Source organism: Mauremys reevesii, linkage group 3, assembly GCF_016161935.1.
Source record: "Mauremys reevesii isolate NIE-2019 linkage group 3, ASM1616193v1, whole genome shotgun sequence".
Lineage (NCBI taxonomy): Eukaryota > Metazoa > Chordata > Testudines > Geoemydidae > Mauremys > Mauremys reevesii.
Window position 1 is genome coordinate 134,251,319 of NC_052625.1, and position 21,438 is coordinate 134,272,756.

The 21,438-nt window shown below is 38.9% G+C and overlaps 1 protein-coding gene across 2 annotated transcripts in view; it reads left to right on the forward strand.

The window, feature by feature from the left end:
* The window catches only part of ASCC3 (activating signal cointegrator 1 complex subunit 3), a 493,632-nt gene that overhangs the window by 223,754 nt on the left and 248,440 nt on the right, over window positions 1–21,438 (forward strand). For both annotated transcript variants that reach the window (XM_039531733.1, XM_039531734.1), the window contains exons 12-13: window positions 3,073–3,249; window positions 14,205–14,276. In XM_039531733.1, the coding sequence (XP_039387667.1) occupies window positions 3,073–3,249; window positions 14,205–14,276 (249 nt within the window). The remainder of the gene's footprint in view (window positions 1–3,072; window positions 3,250–14,204; window positions 14,277–21,438) is intronic.

The following is a 21,438-nucleotide window of genomic DNA, read 5'->3' on the forward strand; positions in this document are numbered from 1 at the left end:
AGGAATCATAACATTCAAAAACCAGTAGGAGAACACTTTTACCTGTCCGGTCACTCAATAACAGACCTGAGGGTGGCAATTTTGCAACAGAAAAGCTTCAAAAACACACTCCAACGAGAAACTGCTGAACTCAAATTGATATGCAAATTAGATACAATCAACTTAGGCTTGAATAGAGACTGGGAATGGCTGAGCCATTACAAACGTTGAATCTATCTCCCCATGTAAGTATTCTCACACTTATCAAACTGTCTGTACTGGGCTATCTTGATTTTCACTTAAAAAGTTTTTTCTCTTACTTAATTGGCCTCTCAGAGTTGGTAAGACATCTCCCACCTTTTCATGTTCTTGGTATGTGTATATATATATCTCCTCACTATATGTTCCATTCTATGCATCCAAAGAAAGGGCTGTAGCCCACGAAAGCTTATGCTCAAATAAATTTGTTAGTCTCTAAGGTACCACTTGTGGCAAGTACTCCTGTTCTTTTTGCAGATACAGACTAACCTGGCTGCTACTCTGAAACCTCCATGAAATGGTACTTGGGGTATGCGTACACTACAGTGGCTATAGCAGCACAGCTATGGCACTGCCGCTTTGCCACTATAATGTCGATGCTTCCTACATCAACTGAAGGGTTTTTTCCATCAGTGTATTTAGTCCACCTCTCCAAGAAGCGGTAGCTAGGTCAATGGAAGAATTCTTCTGTTGATCTCTGTCTACAGTGGTGTTAGGTCAACCTAACTAGGTTGCACAGGATGTGAAAATTTTCCCCACCCTGAGCCATGTAGCTAGGTTGATCTAATTTTTTAGGTGTAGACCAGGCCATAGAGGAGGAAAGGTTTTGGGACTTACAACACCGAGGACAGGCAAAGAGTGGCCCAAGGTAGACAGGTATGACAGAGCCTTTTTCGTTCCCTAAGTGACATCCGACAGTGCGAAAAGGATCAGATTCTGTAAGAATAAATAGCAGAGTTGACAAAAGATAGGAAAGGTGTGAAGTTCAATTTTGAAGAGCGAGCGTTTCAAATGGAGACTGGACATCCAAAAAGAGGTGACAGTGGGGTACATTCAGATGAAAGATTGGAAGTGGAGAGGTATTATTACTATTTAACTATTATTTAACTCCCCAAAAGTGTGCTGTATGCTTTAGAGACAGGCAAATTACAAGTAGCATGTTTTGAAGGGTTTGTGTTATGTTTAATTACAACATGTAATATGACGACTGATAACAAACAAGTTGGAATGAGAAGATGCTATTAGCATTCTGTTTGCCAAGTGCATATCTATATTTAGGAACACAGGAATTACCATACTTAATCAGGCCCCAGGTCCATTTATACCAATATATTATGTTTCTGATAATTCCAGAACCAGATACTTCAGAGGAAGATGCAAGAACCCAGCAGTATGGATACGTGGGATAATCTGCCCTCTATATAGGTCTCATTCTAGACTCTAGTAGTTAGAGATTGACCTATGCCCTGAAACACAGAATTTTGTCATGAATTATATTATTATTAACTCCTGGATATTCTTGATATCCATATAAATATCCGACCCCGGTTTGAATCCTGTTAAGTTCTTGTCTTCAGTGACTTCCTATGGCAACAAGGTCTTTATTTTAATCACGTGTTGTGTGGAAAAGTATTTCCTTTTATTGGTTTTGAATTTCCCAACTTTTAATTTAATTGAATGTTCCTTTATTCTTGTGCTTAAAAAAAATGGGAACTTCCATTCTTCATGTCAACTTTTTCTGTCGCATTCTTTATTTTATACACTTTTACCATGTTCCAGTCTTAGTTGTCTTCTTTCTATTTATTAATGTACTATTTTTTTAAAAAATCAGGTTAATTTCTTAAATATCTTTTTTTATTATGGAGCAACTGGAGGGTAAAGGAGACTAGCTGGAATGTGACAGCATGAATGTGAAAAGATGAAGGGGAAAGGTGAGGAGGTAGGAGAGATGAGGAGAGGAAGATGATGGAGAATGCTGAAAATTCTCTCCCACTCTGGTTTCTCAAAGGCCTTGTTTTCTCGAATGCACACTCTCATGAGAGGAACTTTAATGTACCTTTTCTTTGAAAAATGGAAGTTGTCATGTGTCTGCTGCGTTGAATCTCTGGCAGTTTTGTCTCAATTTGCCATGGAAGGTAGAATTAGAGATTTCTCCTTAGCTTGGATTTCCTCAACAGAATAATGCATGTAATTGTATTTTTCTGCACCAATTTTACTCTTCTTACAAAAATCATAAAATCTCCACTGTGCACAGGGAAGAAAATCAATTTATGTATCAAAAAGAAATCATAATGCAAAGGAGATTATACAAATTACACCATTAAAAAGTGATTATTTTACAATGGTTTGGTAATCTAAAGATTGCTTTAAGGTTTATACAAACTAAACTAGAATAGTAAGAAAAAATACATTTGAAAATGGTTTCTATCTACAAGTACAGGTAACATACAAACTCTTACGTGAAAAGAAATATCTCATGCAACAAAAGCTTATCTGAGTGTATCTGATCAAGACATTTCATAAATAATGTCATTACATTAAAAAGTTATTGTGTTATAGTCATAAGTAGACTTTTTTTTTCCAATAGAGCCTGAATATCAGTACAGAGGGCAGACGGCAATGTTAAAAATGAATTAACCTAATTGTACCATTTAAACAGATACCTTGGTATTGTCTTCAGCTTCATAAACCTCATATTTGTGGTCTGAATTAGAGTGAGGGAGCCTAATTATCTCTTCCTTAACTAGACCCTGTAATTGACCTTTTAAATGTGTCTGTTATTACAGATTCAACTTTTTTTATGGCAGTACAAAACTATTAACTTTATTGGGTGAAGTAAAATGTTTTAATGAGAAGAGGTATTAGAATGTTTTAATGGAGATGAGTGAAGAATAGACAGGAACCACCAGTCTGTGTTCTGTTTAAACTATTAACTGTATCACACTATTGTCTTGCACTTATTTTATAAGGTATGTTTTAATCCTTTTCTGTATTTGATTGATAAAACTCAGATTATTTACTCATATCTAAGTCATTTTTTTAATTTGTTGATAGGTTGAATCTACACAGAGCATGATCAGGATTTTGGGCCTTTCGGCTACATTACCCAATTACCTTGATGTTGCCACATTTCTACATGTTAATCCCTACATTGGACTATTCTATTTTGATGGCCGTTTTCGACCTGTACCACTTGGGCAGACGTTTATAGGAATTAAGACAACAAATAAGGTAAATGACTATGGAAAATCTGGAAAATGTTTTTTGGACATTTATACACAGTTATGGATTCCAGCATGTGGAATGTCTTCCTACCTATCTGGACAGTGATTGGATACTCCAGATTGTATTATTCTTTAGTGCAGGAGCCTCCTGCATCGTAAGTAGATCTCTTCACAACCACATAGGCTTAGAAGTTACTTTCAAATTTTCAGAATAATACCATCTTGCATAATTTAGACTGGAACTTAGAATTTTCACTGTGGTTAAACACCATTTTATCTCCTTTGTACTCTCCACATTAAGCAGAGTGATTGATGATAAAGCTCTGTCCCGATTAAACAGCAATGATTGTCATCAGTTGGTGAGTTTCCTTACCAAAGTCTTGTTTTGAACTGTGTTTTCAAAGCAGATTGTTCTGTCCAGTTCTCTCATTTCAGTCCCTATCTTTGGTGGAAATTATGGAATTAGGTTTGTTTTGCTGTTAGGATACATGAGAAGTAACAGCACTCAACTCGGTGAAAAGTAGTCAAGCAGTTTGGACATAAATGTTAAAAGTATGATTTGATGTTAGGGTGACCAGACAGCAAGTGTGAAAAATTGGGATGGTGGGGTGGGGGGTAATAGGAGCCTATATAAGAAAAAGACACAAAAATCAGGACTGTCCCTATAAAATTGGGACATCTGGTCACCCTATTTGATGTATTGAATGTCATATGAGTAATTATGATCAAAACCTGTCATAGGACAAGCTATCAGCTTTCATACATGCAGTTTTGATAGCGAGAGACATGAAAGTAGTCTTTAACTCAGTCTTTTATATTCTTTTCCAAAATGAGAAATAGAGAGAAAATATAACCAAGGTATACACATCATGTAAAGGTAACAATATTTGTATTAGAATCCATTACTGCTTATTAAATCAGTCTGAGATAAATGCAGGGCCGCCCAGAGGGGGGGGCAAAGGGGGCAATTTGCCCCGGGCCCCGCAGGGGCCCCCAAGAGAACAGCTGAGGCTCCCGCCTCCGTCCCGCTCCTGTAGCCCTGGCACATCAAGCGGCGTCCTCAGACAGCGCCGCAGCATGTCTCCGCCAGGGCCCCTGAGCCCCGCCCCGCTCAAAGCCGCGTGGGGAGGGGGCGGGGTTGGGAGCTCCGGGCTGAGCTCAGTGCCTCCGCTCAGCGTGGAGCTCCCAGCGCCGCCCCCTCCCCACGCGGCTCTGAGCGGGACGGAGCTCAGGCCCCGCTGGAGCCACGCTGCGGCTGTTGGGCGAGGCGCTGAGACTCCGGGTGAGGAGGGAGCCGGGGGTAAGAGGCTGGGGCTGTGGCTGTGGCTGGGGCCGGGGCCGGAGGGGTTGGCTAAGGGGCAGGGAGTCCTGGGGACAGTCAGGGCACAGGGAGGGGGTGGAGGTTGGCGGAGCGGTCAGGGGCAGGGAATGGGGGTTGGATTGTGGGTATTCGGGGTGGATAGGGTCCGGGCCACCCAGAGGGGGCGGGGCAAGCGGGCCCCCCAGTGGCGAATTACCGCCGAAGCCGGACCCGCCGCCGCCGTGCAGCCCGGTCTTCTGCGGTATTTCGGCGGCGGGGGGGGGGCCCTTCCGTTCCGGGACCCGCCGCCAAAGTGCCCCGAAGACCTGCGGCAGGGGACCCACCCCCCCCCACCCCCGAATTACCCCCCAAGACCGGGCAGCACAACGGCGGCGGGTCCCGCTTCGGCGGTAATTCAGCGGCGGGGGGCTCCCGCCGCGGGTCTTCGGGGCACTTCGGCGGCGGGTCCCGGAACGGAAGGGCCCCCCGCCGCCAAAGACCCCGGGCCCCCGGAATCCTCTGGGCGGCCCTGGATAAATGTACTTGACACTTAAAACAAATACTAAATCTTCAGTTAAATACAAGTTAAATATACATCAGGGGTCAACAACCTCTGGTACGCGGCTCGCCAGGATAAGTATCCTGGCGGGCCGGGCCAGTTTCTTTATTTGCCGTGTCGGCAGGTTCTGCCAATCGCAGCTCCCACTGGCCACTGTTCGCCGTCCCAGGCCAATGGGGGTGGCAGGAAGCTGCGGCCAGCACCTCCTTCACCCGCACCGCTTTCCGCTGCCCCCATTGGTGAACCGCGGCCAGTGGGAGCTGCGATTGGCCGAACCTGCCGATGCGGCAGGTGAACAAACTGGCCCAGCCAGTTTACTCTGATTGCTAAAACAAAGTAAGAAAAGAAATTATATTTTGTAGCCCAACTTGTCGTGCTACCTTAGAATATCCTACTAGACTGTAGGTTGCCTATTTTTTTACATTTTCAACCAAAAATTAGTTTCAGAGCTCCATCAGTAATATGGCATGTTTTTAAAACAGTGAAAAATGACTTTCTCATTAGGTTCTTTAAATAATTCACTCAATCCGCAATGCAGAAAAGAAAGGTGCCTTAAAACCATAGGGGAGCCATTTCACGTCTGTGCACACAGGGATAAGTTTACCATATGGTACTTATTATGATGTGCATATTTTAACCTTCATTAATTGTTTCAAGTACCTTCAATAATATTTGCTGTTGCCTTTCTTTAATCATTTCTTAATACTTCATTTGAATGTTTAGTTTATTCATACTGTATCGTTAGAAAAAGGCAAAGATGTAGTTTCCTAGTAGCAACTTTGGAATAAGCTTTATAATTTTAAAATGAAAGGAGACAACTATGTCAAGTACGTCACAAAGTATTGTTGAAATGACCATGAAATAACTAATTCCCCTCCCTCCCTTTCTGCCACCCCCACCAAAAAAAAATTTCTAATAAGGAAGTGAAATTATTAATGAATTACCCCTCCTCAGGTGAAAATAGACAGCTGAGATGCTTCCATTAATACCACAGGCCAAGAAAAAGTCCTCATTTTGCTAAGAAGAATGTCATCAGAAATTTGAGATAGAAAAAACATTATGGAGTCAATTGAATGTGCCTTACAGCAGCTGGCATCTTCAATGAAGAATGCAGAGTATTGAATCTCCATGTCAGAAGATTTCTTCCAGGACAATATAGGAACTGAACCGACCCAAACAGAGCGTGAGACCTTGCAGAATCAGGTCTCTGTCTACACTCTCCCAACCCTCCCATGACCAAGGAGACAGCACAAATGTGTTTGTGGGGCCAACAAGCAACTCTTGAGGCAACCCACTAAAGCAGCTGTTAGGTCTAATATTAGCATGGACTCTTAATTGTTATTTCTTGTTAGGAGGAGATAATCAGCCAACACAATATATGCAGTGTTCATAGCTGGTCTGGCAAATATCAAGGAGCTATGAGGCAGCTAGATACTGTGAGACTTACCTTGCCACAACCTTCTCAGTAACCTTATCTGAAAAAGTGAAGATTGACCAATTAGCAATCTGTTTCCAGATTGTGTGCATAGACTGCTCACAAGGCCCCTTCAAAACAGACAGCATCCTCCTCTCTTTGGTAGAAGCAGCCATAATAACTAATCTTAAGGGGCCCTATCATTTCCCCACATACTTTCAGCAGCTAGGAGGCACATTTGTCTAAGGCAGGGGTTCTCAAACTGGGGGTCGGGATCCCTCAGGGGGTCACGAGGTTATTACATGGGGGGTTGTAAGCTGTCAACCTCCATCCCAAACCCCAATTTGCCTCCAGCATTTATAATGGTGTTAAATATATAAAAAAGTGGGCTTTTTTAAATTTATGTGGGGGGGGCCACACTCAGAGGATTGCTATGTAAAAGGGGTCACCAGTAAAAAAGTTTGAGAGCCACTGGTCTAAGGCATTGGTTTTTCAAACACCTCTCCTACCTCCGTGAGTAATAAATGCCAAAATTTAAACAGAAAAGACCTTTGCATTTGTCCCCCTCTAGTTATTGTTCTGTTCAAAAGGGCAGATACATCTCCCTCCCGCCTCCCCCTGCCCCTCCTCCCCCCAAAAAAAACAAAAAACACCTAATAGTTGGATTGGAAAAGCTTAGCTAAAGTACTTCCTTGTTGGCTGGAATTGTTTTTCACTTAACATTATCTCAGTTAAGTAGGATTTGTGCAAAAGAGCTATGGAATAGGAAACATGCATCAGCTTATATGAAAGAGTAATATCCAGTGCCAGGAATGTCTCGATCCACTATTAGTCATTTTAATTAGGCGCTGAAAGTTTGAAAGACTGGGATGGGGTTTTCTCATTTGCAACATAAAACAAACTAGGTTTGTGTCCTTAGTGTAGAAGATGGATAAAACTCTTAGGTACACGAGTTAATGCATATTTATTTCTTTGCTGCTGTTAAGTTCAGACACTAGATAATGACAAGTATCAGAGGGGTAGCCGTGTTAGTCTGGTTCTGTAAAAGCAGCAAAGAATCCTGTGGCACCTTATAGACTAACAGACGTTTTGCAGCATGAGCTTTCGTGGGTGAATACCCACTTCTTCGGATGCAAGCATCTGAAGAAGTGGGTATTCACCCATGAAAGCTCATGCTGCAAAACGTCTGTTAGTCTATAAGGTGCCACAGGATTCTTTGCTGCTTTTTTAGATAATGACAATGCTTTTTTCCCTCTGTTTTATTTGATATGGTTAGAGAATCACTAGCCATCGTGTACAACCTGGCCTGCACAAAATTATAATTGGCCAAAAAAAGTACAAAATAATTCTCTCTCCAAATGATGCTCTTCTGTTTAAGTGAAAAGAGAACACACAATTTCAAAACTGACTGACATTTGTACACACGTTTGGTTCCATACCAGTGTTGAACATCAATTAGGCAGAAATTCCAGTCAGAGATATTTTCGATCTCCTAACATGGCCTGAAGCACAGTTTTGCTTGATAGGACTTTAAATGTAGTATATGGTTAAAAGAAAGATTGAGACCATAATAAAATCACTTTATGTGAACAAATGACTCTTCGACAAATTTGAGGTAAAAATAATAAGATCAATTGGATGCTGTGAATTTACAGTATGGTTTGAATTCACTAGCCTTATACATGCCACCAGTTTCTTTCCTTTTCTTTTTACTGATAGTATGTTTAAAACATTTCTTTAGAGAGAAGATAATGGTGTGCAAATCCCACTAACAATTTTTTGATCAATAAATGAGGATTTCCTTCCCAACCCCTAAATTGTACTTAGATTTTTCTTGTTTTTGTTTGTTAGTTTTACATGCTTTACTGTGCCACCAAGAAATAATAGAGTTCTCCAGCTTGGCTACACATAGTAAGGGAACTCTTTCAGTCTTTTCCAAGTTTGTTGTTTATGTTTGATGTATTTAAGTACCCATGAGACAAATCTGTAATTGATGCTGCTAGGAAGTTTTGGTTCAGATTAGCAGCACATTTAAAATGTCACCAACTGTTGCATGAAGTTTTTTTATCTTTTAAGGAAACTGTAATAGATGGAAAACTGCTAATTTGAATATACTGATTTAAGGAATATATATTCTGTCCCAACTAATACAAAATAATCATTTAAAAAATGACTGTCATCAAAATGCTTGCTTACTTAAAGCAATTTTCATGAAGTCCCCAACTAAAGTATATGTTGAATAACCTGACGACACTGCTGCCTCAGAATTACAAGATTTATTAAAAACCTAAAAGGCATAGGCCATCAGCATTTCTGACTACCTGATGGAAACTCTTTAAATATATCAGAGGGATAAATACCAGGGAAGGAGAGGAATTATTTCAGCTCAGTGCTAATGTGGACACGAGGACAAACAGATATAAATTGTCAGTCAGGAAATTCAGGCTTGAAATTAGACGAAGGTTTCTAACCATCAGGGGAGTGCAATACTGGAACAGCCTACCGAGGGAAACAGTGGGGGCGAAGGACCTCCACGACTTTAAGATTAAGCTAGATAAGTTTATGGAGGAGATGGTATGATAGGATAACGGGCTTAGTCAATAGGTCAATTAAGTGCCACACTGGTAAATAGTACAATGGGTCAATGATATGATATAACCTTTTTCCAGAGGGTATGGCTGGAGAGTCTTGCCCGCATGCTCGGGGTTCAGCTGACCGCCATATTTGTGGTCGGGAAGGAATTTTCCTCCAGGGAAGATTGGCAGTGGCCCTGGAGGTTTTTCGCCTTCCTCCGAAGCATGGGGCAGGGGTCGCTTGCTAAAGGAGTGGGTGGATCGGCTTATGTGGCCTGCATCTAGCAGGAGGTCAGACTAGATGATCATAATGGTCCCTTCTGATCTTGAATTCTATGAAATCATGGAAATAATATTGAAAAAGAGGGTTGGAAGGACGGAGGATATAGGAAGAATAAGGTATTGAATGCACATTATAGGAATTAGTGTTGGTTGAAATGCTAGTTGTTTAAAACTACAGTTGAATCTATTTTATGTACTGGAATACTTGAGACATGTCTAAAATGAATGTGTAAAATTGGAAGAGTTGCTGGAGATGTGGAAATTGTCCAGCTATACCAGAAGTAGAACTGAATGTGGTTAAATTTGGCTGCAACGTTATTATTAGCTCTCTAGGAGTACCTGATAGATAAAAATGCACAGTGTAGGTAATTATATAATCATTTCAATATCTGCCTGGGTGGCAGAGGGACTTCCGTCAGCCCTCCCTTCATTTTCATCCTGGTCCCCAGCCAACCCGCTGTTGGGATCTTACCATCCCCTTCCCTCACCTCTTGAATGAGGGTAAAGGTGGGTGATAAGAGGGGAAGAGAAGAATGAGGGGGGATTTGATAGCTGCTTTCAACTACCTGAAAAGGGGTTCCAAAGAGGATGGATCTAGGCTGTTCTCAGTGGTACCAGATGACAGAACAAGGAGTAATGGTCTCAAGTTGCAGTGGGGGAGGTTTAGGTTGGGTATTAGGAAAAACTTTTTTTCACTAGGAGGGTAGTGAAGCACTGCACTGGGTTACCTCGGGAGGTGGAGGAATCTCCTTCCTTAGAGGTTTTTAAGGTCAGGCTTGACAAAGCCCTGGCTGGGATGATTTAGTTGGGGATTGGTCCTGCTTTGAGCAGGGGGTTGGACTAGATGACTTCCTGAGGTCCCTTCCAACCCTGATATTCTATGAGGGGCTTGGCTCCCTGCTATGCCAGTCCTAGGAGCCCCGAACCTTCTCCCTCCCATTTCCACTCCTTTAACAAACACCTCCTTTTAATCCTTTATCAAACCGTTTATCTGATCTCTGTATCCCTTCCCTACAGAGTACCTGCATGGTACGGGTAACTGGGTTTGTGATGACCAGGAGAACTGCATTGTGAATTGCCTGCTGGTGTAAAGGTTGTGGGCCTGTCAAGGCATCTAGACAGATTTATGTGCAGTGCTGGGGAGGAGCCAATGGCTGTGGTACATGTAAGTGCCAGTGACATAGGGAAAGGAAGAAGACAGGTCCTGGAGGCCAAATTTAGTCTGTTAGATAAGAGATTGAAGTCTAGGACCTCCATGATACCATCTGTGAAATGCTTTCAGTTCTATGTGCAGGGCCAGTTAAACAGGCAGAATTGCAGGGTTTCAATGTGTGGATGAGATGATTGTGTAGGGAGGAGGGGTTTAGGTTTATTAGGAACTGGAGAAACCGTTGGGAACGGGGGAGCCTATACAGGAAGGATGGCTCCACCTAAACCAAAATGGAACCAGATTGCTGACATGTACAATTAAAAAGGTGGTAGGGGAGTTTTTAAACTAAGGGCTGTGGGAAAGATGGCAGTACGAAGGGCACATTGTTTGGACAGAGACGTCCCTTTTAGGGATTCTGTATATCCTTGTAAAGAGGAGAGTATAGAAGTTGGTAAAGTACAGGTAAGAACTGAGGAGAAATTCTCAAATGAAAGAAAGTATCAGAGGGGTAGCCGTGTTAGTCTGGATCTGTAAAAGCAGTAAGATTTTTTGGTTCCCGAGGACAGTGTTATATCGAGGTAGAAGTGTACTAAGACTGGTGAACTTGAATGCTTGGTATTAAATGAGGATATTGATATAATAGGCACCACAGAAACTTGGTGGAAAAATAATTAATGGCACATGGTAATACTAGATTACAAAATACAGTAGAACCTCAGAGTTAAGAACATCTCAGGAATGTTCATAACTGAATAAAATGTTATAATGGTTCTTTCAAAAGTTTACTACTGAACTTTGTCTTAATGCACAATGCATCTTTGAAACTTTACTATGTAGAAGAAAAATGTTATCCATCTTAATTTAAATGAAACAAGCACAGAAACTGTTTCCTTACCTTGTCAAATCTTTTTTAAACTTTCCTCTCTTTTTTTGTAGTTTACGTTTAACACGGTACTGTACTGTATTTGCTTTTTTTGTTTCTGCTGCTGCCTGATTGCATACTTCTGGTTCCAAATGAGATGTGTGGTTGACCTGTCAGTTCATAATTCTGGTGTTCTTAACTATGAGGTTCTACTATATATAGGAATGACAGAGTAGGCTGATGGGAGAGGGACAGTATATGTGAAAGAAACCATAGAGTCAAATAGAGGACAAATCATAAATGAATCAAACAATACCATAGAACTCTATGGATAGAAATTCCGTAATTGAATAATAAGAATATAGCAGTAGGGATATACTATCAGCAACCTGAGCAGGATGATGATGGTGATTGTGAAATGCTCCGGAGATTAGAGAGACTATAAAAATAGAAAACTCAACAGATTTCAGCTGTCCCCATATTGACTGGGAACATGTCACCTCAGGACAGGATACAGAGAGAATTTCTTGTCACCATAATGACTGTTTCTTGGAGCAGCTGGAACCCACAAGGAGAGAAGCAAATACCTTAAGGGATCTGAGGAAGGGGGGGTTGGGGCTCCTATTTCTGGAACAGTGGGGAGCTGATCTCCCCCCCACCTCCTTTATCACCCCTTTCAGCTCATATGAGGAAAGGGTGGCAGGATCCCAGGTCTGGGATGGCTGGGGATTGTGGACATGAATAAGGAAATGAGGCTGACCCTGTACTGTATAATTTGTTGCTGGGTACTTCCAGATATTTTAAGTGAATAAAGTTGTGGCCTAATTAAAGCACATCCATGGCCGCCTGCCTTTCTTCCAGCATCACCAGACAAACATTATTTTCCCTTTTATTTGTATTTCTGTTCTTATTTTTCTAATGGTAAGCACTTCCCTTTCTAAGTAGTGATGCTAAGCAGCAACCGTGTGCTCAAAACACCAAGTAAGGGGTGGTCTCTATCCCAAGGAGCGTATAACTTAAACAGAATCTGTTCTGTCGATACTGAGAATGGAACCTTTTACATGCACCTTCCTTCAGCTCGGACAGACGAATTCAGATACTACCTACCAGAGTGACCATATTTTTGTGTGTGTTTTATAAAGCACCCATGTATGTTTATGAAACTATGAGAAAAGTAAATAACTTAATTTCTCCTAATCCTAGGTAGGTCGCCATTATCTAAGATCAGCATTGCTATTAGTATTCACTTATCCTTTCTTATTTTATCTTTTTGATTTACTTCCCACAATTTGTTCATTTCACTTTTATTTCCTTTCCTTTCTTAGTATCATCACCCCCTTCAAAAAGTTTTTCCTTTTCCTTTTTATTAAGTAGTATTTAAAAGTTAAATTGGGACAGTACAATGGAACTTCTCACTAGCTATGACAATTTGAATGGAAAAGAGGAGGGTGGGCCAGGTAAATGTGTGATGTTCTGCTTATAAAGGATTTGAATGCCATACTGTGCTTTATGCTTTTAATTCCATTTTATCTTTTAGAAAGTTTTCGTTCAGATAGGAAAGACCTAGCACTGTATCATGAAATTAGTCTATAGGATATGAAATGTAATCTATAAAATGTTGCTCTTAGTAATAACGCCATGTTTGAAAAACACATGTTGCATTCTTATTCTCATGGCATTCATGTGACACCATATTTGGATATGTTTATTTCACCCATATAAAGTTATTTTTTTTCCATTAAAGCCGTGTTTAACAATTCTTTCAACCATTCTGAATATACCAGAGAGAGGTTAAATTTCCATTTTCTGAATATTGCATGTTTTCCCACTATTGCTTGATGGCTGCTGGAAGATTCAACTCATCTATCAAATGTCTCCTCTCACCCCCCATTAAATGAACAAAATGAGCTATAGACTGAGTGTCAGTTCTGACTTTAAATTTCCTTGTTTCATTTCGTCACAACCTTAATGTTGTATAACCTTTGTTTGAATGTAAGCAGTGATATTGAGTCACACAAATATTTGCATGTTTATCTAAATTTCATAGATCTTCAATTTGCAGTGGTTATATTCAAATGAAGTACTCATCCCCAATAGATTGTAATACTCTCCTATGAGAGCTAATAAGATATGGACAAAGTTACTGGCATAATACCTTAAATGTTATGGGGAATGTCTTCAGAAACAATTTAACTAAAGCCACATTTAGTGATTGAGAGTCCCTGGATAATCTTATTTTAATATTACTCTTTACATCCTTGCACAGCACTGTCTTCTCTCACTTGCATCATGTCAAAAATTTTGATACTAAGTTCTTGGTATGGAATTACTGATAAATAATGTGATGGATTAATAGAACACTGTGTAAAAAGGGTCTGCTACTCTGCAAAATTGTTTCCACTTCCCATGACATTATGTACACTTATAGAGAATCCTTTTAATACTAGCTGGAATTATCTGAACTTATGTGGGGGAAATGAACAATGACTTAGAAAGCTGATCTTATATCTGTGGATGTTACTATATGGATAGCAAATACGTTTTGCTTTATTAACCAGTTCTTAGATGTGGTTGATATTCAGACGCTTGTATTTGATTTTGATAGACCCACTATGCTATGTTCATATGCTAGTAGGACTTTGGTATGACAGGAAAAAAAAATAAGTGTTTTTATATTGTATTTTTTATTAGATGTTAATGTTTGTTTCTAGTAAGTATTTGGGTGGATTCCTTTTAACTGATTTACTATAAAGTATGTTTCGACTAGAATGAAAGACTGACTTTTACTTTCAGTTGGTAATGTGTCACTTATTACTATCCAGGTGCAGCAGATGAATAATATGGACGAAGTATGTTATGAAAATGTTTTGAAGCAAATAACAGCTGGACACCAGGTATATTTATTTTTTATTGTTTTTTTAATTCAGAATCTGTTTCTTGAAAAAAAAATCTGAACAAGAATATCTAGTCTGTATTTTAAAGAAATGCTTTATTTTCCTCTTCTGTGTTCTAAGACAATTAAACTCAGAGGCTTAATTTCTGAGTTCTTCGAAGCAGTAAAAGTATTTTAATGAGAAATATTATCATGCATGAAACTTACAGACTAAATGATAACTTTTAACTAAGAAGCATAAGGCTGAAAATATCTAGTATTTTGGTATAGCACTTTAAAACAACTGTTGTTATTATTATATCAAGTGATTATAATTAGTTTTGAATCATAATGCATGGCAGGTCTGGATTTTAGACTTACTACATTTTATAATAAAAATAAAATAGAAGTTATAGAACTCATCATGAAATTGTTTCTGAAGACATTCCCCATACCAGCTGAACAACCTGCTTTTATCAGGGTTTGATGTATTAATAATAAATCAACCATAGACAATTGGGGGATGTGTAAATATATTTGCTCTTATAATGGTAGTAATACATTTCATTACTGAGAAGTCCATCTCTTTAACAGATTTCATTTCTTCCTTTCCACTTACATAGGAAGTCATTAAATCATTCATCTCTCGATGATGCTGTTCAAAGTTTGCTGTAAATTGTCACTCAGGAAAGAGAGAAACTATTCGAAAGTATAGTTTTAAATGTAGCTAAATGTAACTGTAGTGATCAAAATTTATTTCAGCCTCTGGCCTACTTCCTAATCCCGCCTACATTTTTAAGAGGTGTACTATCTGAGATTAATACGTACATCACAGGCAAAGAATTCCATTGTTTTTTACATGTTTAGCAGAGCATCTCCTATCTCTTGCTCTTTGAAGTGTCCCATCTAAAAATCACAATTAGTTCTCCAGTTCAGTCTGCAATGGAGGTTTCTAAAGTGCGTTTTTAGGTTTCAGACTGATGTCCAGTCAAGAAACAGTGTGGCGTGTAGTGTGGTTATTCTCCATATGTCTGATTTGTTTATCACTGTTTTATTTCCTGCTTCTGGATCAGGAGCTTATAGAGAGTCATCTGCTCCTTGGTGCATCTAGGACAAGTGGCCGTGGTCCTTATGGTGCATGGCCAGTGCAGCAACAAATGCTAGCACATGCTCAATCCCTCCGTAGTAACTCCAGTAAAAGGTCTAGAGATAAAAGAAATTTCAGTTCCCTTCCCAAAAACATCTAAGAATAAACACTTCGGGAGGGATTTAAAAGTATGGTCTGTTTGTCAGAAGAAATATTTGGTCAGGACTAGAGGAAGTGGATGTTGAAAATGAGAGAAATTACCTCAAAGGTCCTCAATCTTCAAGATCCCATAATGAGTCAGTCTCAACCTCCTATTCTCCTCCTCCTGATGATGTGTTCTCAAGAAATGGCACCATGGTCCATATGGCCTAAGCATTAGAGAAATGACTTTCAGTCACAAATAATGTACACAGAATCTCTGATCTCATCAAAGTTAAAATAAAGGTGAGATAGTCCATTTTGTTGTTACAAGCAAGGTGGATTTATCTGATTCTTCTCTCAGTACCATTTGTAAATAAAAAATAAGCCCTAGCACTTAGGAGAGTTTTATTTATCATCTTTCGCTTCTCTCCTGGTTTGCTAGTATTGTCTCTGGCTATACATGGACCTAATGGTAGCAATCTCTTTAAATCCATAAGATGTAAATATGTACAATTTCTGGTATTGCCACAGAAAAATATATTTTTTTAACAACATAATTTTAAAAAATCTCAATTTTGTGATTATAGTAGTCTACAAAAGATGGCAATAATCCATCTCCAAAGACAATGGTGTAAGCGCCAAAGGAGTCCAGTTTGGTCATACAGCATCACAAGTGGCTAAAAAGTCCACTTCTCAAGTGGCAATCCTTGCCACAGATAGTGCAGGTGTAAAGATGAAATGGCACACGATTGGCACTTCAGGCCTGCTGTGTTTTCCTCTTTGCTCTCTTTTTCTCAACAACCTCTCTTCAGCTTCTTTGACTCCAGGGTGCTGCACAGCCCTCCAATGTAGCCTATCATTAGTAGCTTTTTCCAAGCTTTCAGTGTCAGTGTTGAAACTTTTCAAATCCCGCTTGCGATCACTCTTGAACCTGAGCCTCGGTCAGTCCAGTGGCCACAGAGAATCCACAAGTTCTCCATAAAGAGGTCATTTGGAATGTCCATCATCCAGCTGATGCAGATGACTGAGCCAACAAAGACATTTATGTTTAAGAATAGTGATTGTTTGGCAATTTTCTATTTTCATGTATTTCAGTATCAAGAACTTTGGTTTCTGACTTGATATTAAAGTAAGTGGGTGTGGAACGTGTTTAGATTTCTCTCATATCTGCATACTCAGAACACGTGTCTGGCTCAATGTTAGCTTCCTCTAACCCCACATGCATTCAGTCAGTTGGCTGAATGTGATGGCTGCCTTTCTGATGTGAGAATTAAGCCTGTAATCCAGAGAGAGATTATCCAGTGTAGTTGATCCACACAGTACTTGTGCATAACTTCTAGCGTAATGTCAGCTATTAAAATTTCTTGTGCTGTCAATACATCTTGTGCTGTAATCATTATCGTTTTTTAGAATGATGGTTAGTCCAAATTAATGACAAGCTAACATAAAGCTATTGTAAAATTTATGGAGTTCCTGTTCACTATCTGTGATGAGCACTGCGTCATTGGTGAAAAGAAGTTCTCTCATCACCACATCTTTAACCTTATGTTTTGTTCTCATATGTGCAATGTTGAAGAATTTTCCAACTGATGTTGTATGGAGTTGTATACCCTTGGTAGATGAGAAAGTATGACGAACCACTAGAGAGAAAAATGTATTGATGAGTGTTGCTGCCAGATCACATCTTTGTTTTAGATCACTGCTAATTTCAAAGCTGTCATACTGATAACCATGGGATTGTAACCTTCAGGCTGATCTACTGGCACAGAAGCAACATTGATGCTCTTAATGGTCAGCAAGAACTTGCACTCTGTTGAAAGTTACCTATGCAAATGTCCTGTCAGCAACAGTATAGAGAACAATTCCTCTGTAGCTGTTGTAATCACTTCAATATCCTTTATTTTTATACAACATTATGTTGTTGTCATCCTTTGTCTTGTGCTTTCACTCCTTCCCTCCAACAAGCAAGGTTATTGTACAGATATTTAAGCACAATCTGTCCTCCTACTTTCAGAATTTTAGCTAGAATTCCAACTTTTCCTGAGGGCTTTCTGATGCTAGGGAGGTGATCACCTTTTCAAACTCACTTATAGATGGTTCTAAATTAAACTCTTCGATAATCTGGAGCCTGGGGAACCCATTTAGTGCCGCTTCAGAAATAGTGGTTTCACGTGAGTAAAATTTGTGATAGTGTCCACCCAGCATTGTATCTGTTTGAATCTGTCAGTGATATCTCCATTAGGAGATTTGAGTGGAGCAGTCTTCTTGGCTAAAGGACCAATTGCTTTCTTGATTCCATCGTCCTACAAACTACAATAACCTTATATTATTATAGAGAAAATTCAAATAAAACTTTGTAGGGCATGTAATTTCCTTGGGAGATTTTTTTTTTGTTTGTATAGCTTTACTTGAAAATAGTTTTGAGGTTCAGTACAAATAACAATATGACTGTGGGTTTGCATTTTATTTTGAGGTCTACGCTATGGCTGAGAGAGGTCAAATGAAGTTACAGTCTTAATGTAACAATTTCATTAGCTGACACAATCACTGAACTCAATTTTTGAATATTATATTACAAACTAACAGCTCAATAAACAGTACATTTTCACTTTCAGCAGAATTATTGTTTTCTTTGCTATTTAAATCTCAATTTGGTTCCACATCAAGAGATCCAGATTGCTGTTGATAGTAACTTTTTAAAGACACTATATGTTTGAGCACTTACTTGTTTAAAACTTTAACGTATGGATGTTACATAATGGTTTTAACCGGTCTGTGACAAAAATGCTTTTTAATGCACAGATTTGTTTAGCTTACTGGCCTTAAAATTTCAGGATAAATATGGTTGCTTGACATTTTCTACTTCAAAACATTTGCAGATGTGTTTTCTTGTCAGTATGTTGAATATCCGGAAGAGAAATTTAAACACTGCATGCATGTAAAATTACAAGTCAGTTTATTGTATTTTAACTCAGTGATGCCTGCAGTGTATCAGATGTAAGTAGCTTCAGGGATATCTCAAAAAAAGATGTAATTGAGAAAACAATCTTAAAGAAAATGGTAAAATGCATATTGAAATTACCAACACATTTTCATTTTTCTTTTTAATTTGAAGTTTTAAAATATGCTTGTTTCTATATTAATTACTAAAGAATCATAGGATTTACCATCCTGGAACAGGCTGATTGTGTAGTCTGTCATCCTGCCCCGACAATGCAGAATGCTTCAAAAGAAGCATAAACCTGCCCATAATCCACATGACATTGCGATAGAGTATTATAGCTTAAAGAAGGAATTTTTTTTTAACAACTCTAGCAGGTGATTAGTGTGTTCTTTCTTTTTATCCTAGCCTAGTGTAACTGCAGAGTCTTTCTCTGAATATGTAGTCTTTTTTAATTCTAACCCATTTGCTGTCATACTACCTTGCAGCAATGACTGCTGTAGATTAATATGAACCATGTTGTGCAAATTAGTCACTTTTGCTTTCAAACATTATATAAAAATGTGTAGTAAAAATGTAGACATTAATGTGTCTCTGAATCCTCTGCTCCTAGGTGGGAGGAGAGATAGCACCCCTGGAAGGAATTTTTTAATCCTTTGAGAGTAGCATTTGTTTTTCTAGAATTCTCATTGAGTGACAATGTTTTACTCCTTGTTTTATAAATGCTTTTGCATCCAGGTTGGGCATGAGCCTGTTTCTTTAATATTACCTATTATGTTTTGCCATTCTATATTTTTAGATATGCCTCAAGCTACTTACTTCCTGAGTGTGTGAATTATGTGCACATCGAATCTGCAATTGTTTCCTCTCCTTTGCATGTAAATCTGCTTCCTTGTAAGATATTTTAGAGGATTATTTCACCTAGCTAAGGGTCTTGCTTTTTGGAATTTTTCTTTACATCCTTTAGGCTATCTGTGTGGAATTTAGTAACTAGCTGGAAGGTTCTAGGTGCTCAGGTGGTAAGTATGACTGTCAGAAGAGGGATATCTCATGTTAGTCTCTACTATCACTACCTCAGATGACCAAAAAGCTGTATGCTCTGTCTCACAGTGGAACACAAGACGCAATAGTGAGAATCCTGTGTGACAGAAGCAGAATTAGAGGGAAATAACTATCCTTTTTTAAAATACAGAACAGGAATTAGTACTTCTCTTCTGTGGTTATCAAGTTTCTTCAGTATGGTCTTGTGAGAGTCTTTACCAAAAATGTTGCTAGTTGGAAAGTCTTAGGGCTGGTCTTGTAAGTCTATCTAACTTACGCAACTTCAGTTATGTGACTAACACAACTGAAGTCAACGTAGTTAGATCCACTTACCACAGTGGCTACACTGCACTGTGTTTACTTGTTTTATTTACTCAAACTGAAGTCATGCTGGTTTGTCCAAATCACATTATTATACTACGGTTTGCAGTGTGATATTCATCTGAAGTTGTATGTTCCTGTGTTTAATGGATGCAATGTGCATTTTCATTTTTAAAGAGTAAACACAGTAGGAGAGAGTTGTATTCTACATAGGCATGTGTTATGACAGATGGAGAAAATCTTTTCATGTTGATTTTTCATGAAAAAAGTCATACTCTGCAAGACTTCAAGCTCTTCCTGGCTACTGGGAAATTAAAAGTTGGTGATTCAGCCTTTAATTTTGATCCATCTGCTCAAACTAATGAGACATCTCATTTGTGGGCTTCACTTTGAATTACCAAATGCAAGTTGAGCTATATAATTCCTCTGAGTGACACCCTCCCTCCCCCATGTAATTGTGGGAAAGGATAATAATGGATGACTTAGGCCTACCATGTTTTGTACCTGTTACGTAAACTTTCTTACAACTACTAAGAAAATAGAGATTAGAGAATGGCTCAAAAGTTGCCATGTGCTTTTTAAGTTAAACTGCTCTTTCTGTAGTTGGCGAAAAATGTAGATTTCATCACAAGATTTTTTTTATCAAAATACTCCCCTTACGACTTCAAGTGACAACTCTTGAAGCCATTAAAATTGAAATATCATAAAGATTTCTGAAAACATTGATATATGCTTAGCATCAGCTGTTGTTTCTTTGTTCCCCATGAACACACCAAACTTACTCTGTTCTCATTTTTGTATTGTTCTTCCCATACCCACCTGTTGGTTAGATCTTCCTGGCAGATTTTCTTTGTTTTTAATAAATGATTGATTCTTTTAAGAAAAACCATTTGATGATACACAGATGGAAATAGAGAATAGGCTGTAGCATCAGAGAGGGAAACAGCAGACCTACTAACAGTGATTACCTTCTCAGCCAGTGTTGGTGGGATTTCATGAGAATGGCACGCAATTGCTTTGTTCCCAAAATGTAAACCAGGCACAAATGATCCTAAAATTGGATGAAGTAATTGAATTCAAGTACAGTGATGTTAGTCTTAATATGTATTACAACTGAAGTGAGAAACCACGTACATTTGTTTTTTCTAGTTTACATCTAACAAAACAAACTCTGCTTTTCTTATCTTTGCAACTTAGCAAATCTTTCTATTTCAAAACAAGTGTTATGTTTCTGTGTTTCATCTGGAAGCTTCTAGTTTATTTACACATGCTGTTACTTACATCTTCTAGAAGAAATCCCACACACTATCAATTATCTGCCTTTGCAGAAATCTCTCAGCTGCTCAAGCAATCAAATGGTGTTTTGCCATACCTTCCCTCCTTCCCATCGCCCTTCCTGTGCCGAAGAGCTGATCATTTCTGAAGTCCCTGCTTAATATCATAGGAAGCCATTTCAGTGCTGCTGTTATAGATTATTTAATATATTACCAATTGGATGGACAAGAAGGTTGCTTTCACATTTCTTTTTTCTTCGTTCTCTTTGTAGTCACAATTTTTTACCATAACTACATTTTCTGTTTCATAACTTCACAAGCAGTGAGTAGTTGCATACTAAACAGAACCAAATAAAAAAAATGAGGAGGACGTCTTGCA